The 10,470-nt window shown below is 32.9% G+C and overlaps 1 protein-coding gene across 14 annotated transcripts; it reads right to left on the minus strand.

Moving 5' to 3' along the window:
- LOC130985528 (uncharacterized) lies at nucleotides 1–5,861 on the minus strand. 14 transcript variants are annotated; one of them, XM_057908532.1, is made up of 16 exons: nucleotides 5,338–5,861; nucleotides 4,115–4,207; nucleotides 3,849–3,968; nucleotides 3,654–3,689; nucleotides 3,440–3,544; nucleotides 3,159–3,248; nucleotides 2,948–3,066; nucleotides 2,571–2,672; nucleotides 2,190–2,306; nucleotides 2,038–2,103; nucleotides 1,746–1,812; nucleotides 1,230–1,283; nucleotides 824–913; nucleotides 526–552; nucleotides 379–405; nucleotides 1–256 (listed from the first exon to the last, which is right to left on the minus strand). In XM_057908532.1, the coding sequence occupies exons 2-16, from the start codon at nucleotides 4,172–4,174 to the stop codon at nucleotides 110–112; spliced, it is 1,227 nt and encodes a 408-aa protein (XP_057764515.1). In that variant the 5' UTR covers nucleotides 4,175–4,207; nucleotides 5,338–5,861; the 3' UTR covers nucleotides 1–109. The 14 variants fall into 14 exon arrangements, with proteins under 14 accessions (XP_057764515.1, XP_057764520.1, XP_057764518.1 ...); XM_057908537.1 differs by having other exon boundaries at nucleotides 4,115–4,168; nucleotides 5,338–5,764; XM_057908535.1 differs by having other exon boundaries at nucleotides 3,159–3,242; nucleotides 4,115–4,180; nucleotides 5,338–5,698.
- Nucleotides 5,862–10,470: the final 4,609 nt, after the last annotated feature.

A 10,470-nucleotide genomic window follows, 5' to 3' on the forward strand; every position in this document is an offset into this window, starting at 1 on the left:
TAAAAGAAAAAGAACCAAAAAAATAAGCATTATAAATTTGATCCCCTAACACACTAGAAAATTACAAAGAGACTAACACCCAAATCGATCTTAAATAAATTTAGGCTAGTTAAACCTTAGAATCTCGTCTGTAATAGCGCCAAAACCTTCGTCTTTGGGTTGAGGAAAACGGGTCAACCCAGTTTCTGTCTTCCCTAACAGCTCGTTCCCATCGTTCCTTGAATTTTTGAAGCTCCATAGACGACTGCTTCCGAATCTGCAGCAGCAGTAACATCATCTTTCAGAATTGCTCAATCAAAGTTTTACTCGTGATCACAAATTCACTATATATTTCCAAGATCAAGCAAATGAAATACTACTTAAAATATGGGGGCTCACCTCTAATCTGACATCAACTCCATGCTTCTGTGAGATGGAATGATCGAAAGAAAAGCAGGGATAGAAGTTGCAGTTAGTTTTTAAACTGGTAAAGGTAATGTATTTATGCTGTAGGATAACAGGAAACAGTGGAGGTGTTGGGTGTACCTTTGTGGTCACTTCAGGATTCACAGCCTACGTAGATATCAAAGATTATAGTATTAGTTAACTTGAAATTATGTCATTTAGATGATATCATATCAGCATGACTTCATATTCACATCCAATCTGGCTGGGATTTTAGTCAATGAGAAAATACCAAACATAAACAGGCATGAAGATGAGTACCCATCAAACGAAATAAGATTTCATTGTAGTAGAAGTGCAATGGAAAGAAACAAAGACTACAAGAAAAAGAAATCTAGCATATATGAAGTTGTAATCCAAGGTATAAGAAGTAAATCACCTTTCTAGCAGATGCACCACCCAATGTTTGTATGCTCTGATGAACTACATATTCACTGTCAACAACTCCAATCTTCTTCGTACGATCCCCCTAGAAAGATTCAAATATATACAAGATAACAAACCATTAATATGTTAGACAACAAAATCCTTGTACCAATTTTCTTTTTCTTTTTTTAAATTAACCACTACTTTCCTGTGGCAACTGGCAAGATTATAATCTAAATGAGGAACCAAACTTCACCGCAGGGTGAAAAACATAACACTCCAATAGCAGCGTCTACATGATGTAGATAACCAAATCCTAGGATTCTAGCAGATAAGACCATAAACAAACTCACAAAATAGACTCTATTATAAACATTTTTTTTTTCTTTTTTGGACAAGACCTACAGTGATAGTGTTACCTGTGCACAATAGCCGAGTTTAATGTCCATCCCCCATCCATGAACAAGATCATTCTGAAATGAAAAAGAGTGCAGTAAGATCCACGTCAATGAAAATATCAAACTTCTTCCAAATTTGGTGAAGTCATAAAGTAAGGATCAATTTAATGACAATTTCAAGCAAACCATGTGTGCTACATTTGTTTGCTATAGTTTGCTGCAGAAAGGTTTACTGTCTCTTACAACAGGAAGAAAAAAGAAGAAGAAACAACGTAAATAATCACATAGAAATATTCTGATGGGATACTAGGGAGCACTTGTCAAACCCCAACACTTTCTTAAAATGGATATGTTGTAAGTTCTGTCAAAATACGTCAATGGACCCTTAATAATTTGTCATCCTATGCAAGTTAGAGGAATGCAACCAAGATTGTTGAAGAAACTACATGGGTTCTTGAAATATTTGACTTTATAAATTTCAAACTTAGTAACTCGAGAAAACGAAATTTTCTCAAGAAGAAAACACATAAAAGGTACCTGTATCAAATGCCAGGCACAATGCCATGCTGATCTCGAAAACACAGGAGCCATACCTTCTACAAAACTGCATATGCAAAAGTGATTAATATGTAACGAAGGCATTGTAAAAATTGTACCACAGTTTTTGGTGGGTAGCATGTTCATCATAAATAATCATCAAAACTTCATCAAGACCTAAAAGAGAACTTCAGGATGTGGATAGACAACAGTATAAACAAGCTACTTGAAATACCTACTGCATATCAGAATAAAAGATAAAACAATAAATTAGAGAGTGACGATAATTTACCCACTGCATGGAGGCCCTTCACTGTTATCTGAGCACTTAATACTACCTCTGGCATCATAGACTCTTCTGCTTAAATGTTAATGCATTAGCACCAACAGCCCCATACAGGGAATACAAAAGCCAACCTACATAGATTTTGCACATAACAATACCTATGAAATGTACTCATTCGGTTTCTTATAGTAATCCGATGATGTATGCCAGTAGAATTTGGGTCCAAAGCTGGCTGCGATATTTCAAGTCCTTCTGATTTTACAATATCCAGATACCTGATCAGAGGAGAAGCATGAAACCGAATAATTTCTGTTTTTTTGCAAACATTTATGTTTTGGGGGTCATCGACATCAAAATAGGCGTAACACATCCCTCCCAAAATTTCAATTATATATTAAGAGATATCAGGGATTATTATCCATGTGAATACATACAAATAATTGGCCCAACAAAAATCTAAAAAATATAATGACTTTAATAGAAAAAGGCGAAAGAAGCTTTCAACGAGATACAACTTTTTTATAGTATTGAAATGGTACCTTCCAGGGTGAAAATTCTTTACTCCCAAATCTTCATCCCACAGGAATATGTAATCATAGATAGACACAATAGCTGGATGCAAAAAGCGTTTTGCGAACCACCTGAATGTGAAAGGAAATAAAAGGTAAGCTATAGAGTAAATCTCATAAGAATACAATATTAGATTGCAAACCAAAATAGGCTAGTCCTAAATCGCACAAGGTAGTCCCATTGCATTACCCTTTTCCTTTTATATCCCTCAAACCAAAAGTAAAAGAAATAGAAAGGAATCAGCCATCTAGAATACTAATCAGTTTCTCTGCTGATATATGCTCCACTTCTCCAAATTTCGATAAATGTTTATAAGATAGATGGTTGAATATTCACAAAGGCTTACCATTTTGTTTGGTTGAGAGCAACTATATGTGTAGCTTGCTTGCTCCAACGCAGGTCCCACCATCCATCCAAGTTGCCATCATAGTGAAACAAAACAATTGTGAAATTTTCTGAAAGAAACTGAAGTCAAGAGAATTAATCAGTGAATGTGAGTACTTACTAAGATAGATCGTCAAATGCTGCTATCATTTTAATATCAATAGAAGCTGTACCTTCCGAACAACAGTATCAACATTTTTCTTTTGCTTAATTCCAACAGGCATAGCTAGCAAATTAATAGAGCGCTGAGCATTGACCTGAAACTTCGGAGGAACACATAGGAATTGGAGTTAAGTTTTTTTAATACAGAGTCATCATAATCCATTTGAAGACAGTGGGTATAAGTGAAATTTTATAACAATGTACAAACCAAAACAAAAAATTGCTAATAATGAGATAACTGTGATGAAGATGAAAATGGCGCACTGACTCTAAAATAAATGTTTAAGATAACCTTTGAATTGGCACTGCTTGTTGTCCATAGAGGCTTTAACTCCAGGTCTGACTTTGCTTCAATGATACCACGAGGCAAACTCTCCATGGTATCCACGCCTGATTCCTAGACCAAACCATTAATTTCACCTTCTTAAGCAAATAGAAATACTTATTAAATGGCTATACTATGTAGAGAAGTAACTGACTAACAAGATTGTTTACTAGAAGGATACCTTGAAAGTGTAAAAAGGATCCAGTTTTGACTCCATCTGATGCACATGAAGGAAAATAGGTGGAAATAATTATCATGGACAAGGACTTTGAGAAAAAATTAGTTACCATGACAGTAAAAAAGAGGTTGCATATTCAAAATCACTTTGGAATCCAATATGGTACAATCAAACTTCTTGAACATCTCTCAAACATACCTCTGTCTGTTGATACTGGAAAATTGTGGTCCTGTATATGATGAACAACATCACTGTACAGACAACTCCCATGAATGGGAGTTGTTTCATCTTCATTCCAAGTACTCTCTGCAGTTCTACCTGGAAGTCAAGCCTTTTTAGCTTCGCAAATGCTGTAGATCCAACTCCGAGTTGGAGAGCAATAATTTTTTGTGCTAAAGAAATAAAATGAAACTGTAACTCGACATGGATGTTTTGGCTCAAAAGTTAGAAGACAGGAGTAATACCCGGTCAAATAAGAAATGATGCCTCTTCATCTGCCACCTCCATGACTTGGGTGCCTTCATAGACAACTATGAATTTTCATTATCCAGCAAGAACTGCATCAATTCATATCTATGATATGTAGAATGTCACTACTGATCAAACAAAAGCTTACAACAGCTGCCAACTACTAACTAACATAAGGTTCAAGCAAATAACTTAATAATTACTCTATTTCATCAATCATATACGTGGTATGTATTGAATGTTAGTTATCACTGATCTGTGGAGGTACATAAATCTGTAAAAAAAATCGGGACAGCAACTAGCTACAAACTAACACATTGTTCAGTTGGGATAACATTCTTAGTTACTCCTTTGATCAATTTCTCATGATACTTGAAAAGAACACAGAGAGACTGGATGTGATACAATCCACAGCCCTCTCAGAAGCCATCTAACAATTTCACTTAAAAGATAATGAACGGATAAAAGTGGCTAGCTATCAGCACCACTAGCACGACATGACTTTCTGAGAAAAAACCTATACAAGGCACTGTTTGATTCTCGCGCTGACTGAATGGGAAAAAAATTAGCATATATGTTAACTTCCCATGCTCATTACTGCCCCATCCACATTTTACCAACTACAACTCAATGCATAAGGAATATTAAAATTGGAAACGTGGATCATGTGAAGTGCATTTCCATCTAGTTCACACAAGTCCTTGCATGTATTAGTGATGCAGAAATTGTGTACAAAATGTCACAAAGAGCAAAAGACTAGGAAGAATCAATTGATCGCATTTCTAGATTTTCCAACACAACATAGCAAGCTTGTACTACTAATTTGCAGTTTATGCTGCACCACAGTGAAACTTATCTATCTCTTCCTTGCACTCCCCCGTTTTACATGACCATTGATCGAACAGTAACATCTTCCATTTTCAAATAATCCTTAATTTTAGGAGAATACCACAACATTTAATCGGGCAAAAAATATATAAAAAACCAGTGCCACTTGTTCACTTGAACTAAAACATAGTAGTTGCTAACTTCCAACAGACGCAAACAACAACAGTTCAAACTATACGTGTTCCCAAACGAAATCTCAACTGAATCGAGGGTTTAATTTTTCGATTATCATTACTTTTCTACCCCACTACTATACTGCAACAAGAAAAAACCATAACAAAACCCCGTCACTCAAAAAAGGCAAAAATTAACAAGAACACGAAACTCATACCTATCTCGCCCGCGATCCGACCAATCCGACGAACACGTGTTCGGCACGGGATTCAGTCCCAAGCTGAAATCAAGCCAACTTCAAACCCCGCGCTCGTATCACACCCGCGTATCAATTTGTACATCCAAAAAATAAAACAATATACAATAATCACAAGAAAAATGATATTTAGAAGCTCATGTGTATGCAACAGTGACTGCGTGAGAGAGAGAAGTGGAGTTGGTAAAACAAATGCTGCGCTGTGGATTTTGCAGAAATACGAATGCAAGAACTCGAATACGAACTCGATCGCCACGCTTTTATTAGCACTACCTAAGATAATTAGTACTATATCTTAATCTTAATTAATACTGAGTAATAAGTAGCGCCAACTTTCACTTGTACTACAATGGTTGGACCCACACGCCGTGAGATGAATCAGATTTCTTAATTAAAAAGGATGAAAAATAACTAGATTCGGTAAACACAGCAAATATCTGGCTATATCTCTGAGGAGATTCGATTACCTTGATTTAAGCGTAATTGCTTATATTTGGGAATAAATCTTTTTTATACATAAATATTAGGGAATAAATCCTGTTTCGGCAGCACACAAAACTCCTAAATTAAGTTGTTAATAATTAATGGTTGAAATATAAACATGTTTTTGGTGCATTGTACAGGATGCAAATATTAATTTATTATAATTTGTGAATATCATGAATTTAATTACACAAAACTTGTTATTAGAGATCTATTTACGTTTAGTTATTATAAACATATACTATAACATTATATTTGTTACTTAACCTTAAAATCTAAACGTTAGTAATCAACCTTACTTATTAAATTCAAGGTGGATTATCAGAGCATATGTAGTGGAGAGTCTGTATGAGCTCTTAAAAAGTGGTACCCAACTTATCTCTCTCATAATGGAGAGCCCCTATGAGCTTTTAAAGAAAATCAATTTTTTTTACAATTCAACTATTTCAATTTTTTTTAAAGAAAAAATAGTTGTTTTTTTATTGGGCCGTGTGTTGCATGCGCCCAATCATCTCTCCTTCAGAGTCCGGTGCGCGGGCAAGTATCCGGAGCGCTTTCACATAACGCGGTATTGGTGTGGGCTCGATCGAATCGAGCGAACGTCGCTCGCCGAGCCCCCAACTACGAATGCTCTTAGATTCATGCTTAAATTATTGAATAACTATAGCAGCCGATGTGTTTTCAGTTAAAATCTTATCAAATGAAATGAATACCTTTTACAATTTAGTTATGGTTAGAGGCTGGTGGTTAGAATCGCTGGCTAAATCGCTGATTTCTCAATTTTTCAAATTTATATAGGTGATATTTGGGCCATTATTAATTAATGGGACGAAGAGAGTATATGATGATTAATTATTCGAGTTATGTCTTTAATTTGGATCTACATGCTATCTCTTATCTTCTCTATTTATATGTATCTTAAAATATTTTTAATCCAGAAAATATTTTTTTAAATATTGAATCTCACGTCGAATTTTTTTATTAGCCATCAACGATCAAAAACCCAATATAAAAATATTAAAATATAATTGAATCATTTATTTACATGACATCTCATATATTTTTTTTTCTTATTTATCTAAATTCTCAATTTAATCTCTCTATAATTTGAATATATTTAAATCAATTTTAGTTAGTTAATTAGTTTTTGTATGATTTTAAGGTTGCGTTCTCTTTTATTGTAAATTTATCATTGAAAAATGAGAGATAAACAAAATTTCACCCTTTAATTTCTTCTTTTATTTTCTCTCATTTCCTACAAAAAAGAATTTGACCCTTATTTGTTCCTCTTCTTTACACTACAAAGGAGAGATAAATATTATCACATCAAAAATTGAGGGATAATATTATCCCTCATTTGCAGTGAAAATAAGGAATTAGTAAGGATTAAATTCTATTTTGTAGGAAATGAGAGAAAAGAAAATAAGCATTTAAATGGTGAAATTTTGTTTATCCCTCCTTTTTCAATGATAAATTTAAAACCAAATAGAACACACCCTAAATAATTATATTGATTGATATAAATTCACATAATAAATATTTATATTTAATTATATAGGAGTATATATAAACATTTATAATATTTACACTTAAAGAAAATAGGTCTCTAAAGTTCACTTATTAGGTCAAATAATGCCCGCGGTCTAATTAGGAGTTAACAACAGTTAGACAGATTTGTGAACGTTATAGACTTATTTACTCTAATTTTTATTAATATAAAATATTTAATTATATAAAATATAGCATTAAAAACTTTATCTACTTTTCAGTAAAGATGGTGGGTATTTATGCGGTATTACCTTAGATTTTAACATTACATTGACACGTGTCAATGTTGCCTTGTTCTAGTGGCAAAGTTCCTTTGAGAGAGGTTTTAGGTTGCGTGTGGTGAAATTTTTTCACTTTTAGATGGTGTTGTATTTTCATCTGCGTGCGATGTAGCTTTTCCACAATTGTGTGGTGTTGAAGTTCAGCGTGTGTGCGAGTTTGTGATTTTGAGGTCTCGCTTGTGTACAGATTGCATAACTAATTATATTCAGATACTTACTTTGACACGTAATTCTATTTCAAAAAACATTACTTTGACGCGTAGAGGTGTGCAAAGTTGATGACATCAACAAAATGCAATAGGAAAATACGTACTGGTATTATAATTGTACTACTCCCTACGTCCACGAAAGAATTTCCTATCTTTTCTTTTTGGGACGTTCACAAAAGAACTTCCTACCTATTTTTGGACTATACCCCACCACTTATAATCCTCTTACTTTTCACTTTTCACAAACTCTCAATATTAATTATAACACATTTTCACCACTCTCAATACACTCAATTACCTTTATATCCACACATGTGACCTAGTAATGTAATTCTACCGGTAGACACGAACTGCATTAACTAATACCTTACCTTATAATATTAATTATATTATTAATAAGGTACGGCAGTTGGTAGATCTCCTTTGGTCGCTAATTCTTTGCGTTTTACTTTCTTTTGTATTTTAATGTATTGTTGAAACAAAGGTCTTCTTTGGGCACTAATTAATTCTTCGCGTTTTACTATATTTTGTATTTTAATGCCTATTTCGAAACAAACATTATAAATAGATAATGTGAATAGTGATGTATGCTCCTTTAAATTTATAATTAAAATACTACAAACATGCAAACAGTTGTTGGTCCTTAATTGATATATTTGGTTTTGTGGCTGCTGCAAATTTACAAGATTATTAACTAGTAGCACTAGGTAAAGATGTTTCCACAATAATCGAACTAAATTAAATTTCAGAATCTCAGTGTTCCTCTAGCTAGCATATATACTTTATGGATGCACTTAACGCAGCTGCAATTATTTATCTTAATGTTTGATTAATGGTCTTTATTTTAGTAATAAATGTGATTTTTTTTTAGTTGGATCTAATATTATTATTTTTCTTGAGTTGAATGCGACATTATTATTAAACACACCCATATGCAGATAAAATAAGGGTAAATATTAAATGTTCAAATATATTTTTAGTTCCAAAATATCATGAACTATCAAAATAATATTAAATCAAATCCCCCTAAAAAGTATCAATTAAAGCCTAATTAATCATCGAGATGGTAATAAGTATGATCCGGATTACAATTTTTGTCACGGAATAATAATAGTATATATATATTCGTTTTTTTTACTAGATGCTAATTAAGTAAAACATTATCGTTTTGATCCAAAATTAGAAGAAAAACAAAAGTGGAAGTGCCCTAAAAAGGCAATTCCACAACAAATTCATCTTGAATTTGAAACACAAATTCAATTTGCAGAAATACCTTCAACTCTCAGGCAGCCATGGGCGGGGAGGATACTAGTCGAAAGACAGCAGCGTCTACTACAAAGGTAGCCGTGCCAATTGCGAGGATAAGACCGTGGTTAGTTTTTCTTTTTTCTTATCCTAGATTAATAATGATTCAACGTTCATATGAGGTCTTGGGTTTGAGTTCACTGTCCTGCTGTTTTTAAATTTCTTTATTTACTTGTTTAATTTATCAAAAAAATAAAAATTATAACAAATAATGATTATTAACTTTTATTATAAATTTTATTATATAAAAAAGTTGCATTTTCAAAAATAAATTAATTATTGCTTTCAAGAAAAGTCTTACTTCCTTCGTTTCACAAAAACATGAAATTTTTGTCATTTTGGGTTGACACACCAAAAACATGAACATTCTATTTTTGTATACTACCCCACCACAATCCCTTTACTTTTTTTTCATAAAGTGAGACCTCATTTTCACTTATAAAACACTTTTATCTAGCTTAAAACTCGTTTCACTCACAAATGTTTATGTTTTTATGAGACGGAGAGAGTATCTGATTTTATAAAAAATATTATTTGCATTCAAGCAAAAGTTTTATTTATGAAAAAAAAATCTTATGGCGAAAAGAAGATATTTTAATGTGTATATAAGTATGTCAATATTAGTGCCTATTCACTACTGCAAAAAATTAAAATATATATATATATATATATATATATATTATTTTATTCAAATGAAAAATTCATTTCACTCTCTTTCATATACACAATCTACAATTAAAATCAATTATACAATCTTTGTATTTTATGAATGACTCATTTCAACCTAAAATGTACTCCCTCCGTCCACAATTTAAAGCCCTACTTGTCCTTAAAAAACTGTCTACAAATTAAGTTCTATTATGTTTTTTGTACCTTTTTACTCTGCCTCATTATTAAAATTACTACTCTTTGTCATTAATTATCTCACCCCACTTTTTAACTCACTTAATTAAACAACTAATTAACCTTCTAATTTAATTACTCTCCCCTCATTTAATCAATTAATGAGTCGGCCCATTTTCCATCTTAAATCATTTGGGCCGATTTTATTTGTGTTTTACATCACTTGTTCCCTCATTTCTTCCAAGTTCTAGAGTATTCTCAAACCCTAATCTACATCTGGATCATCGTCGCACATCTCTTCATTTCTTCATTCTCTGCGATCTCTCTTGTCTTCACTTTCCATGAATTCGCCTTGCCTCAAAAATTCCTCCATCTTCATCGATGGAGGGTATTGTTATGGATTATGTGTCCTCGATTTCTCTTGT

Source organism: Salvia miltiorrhiza, chromosome 5 (genome assembly GCF_028751815.1).
Source record: "Salvia miltiorrhiza cultivar Shanhuang (shh) chromosome 5, IMPLAD_Smil_shh, whole genome shotgun sequence".
Classification (NCBI taxonomy): Eukaryota; Viridiplantae; Streptophyta; class Magnoliopsida; order Lamiales; family Lamiaceae; genus Salvia; species Salvia miltiorrhiza.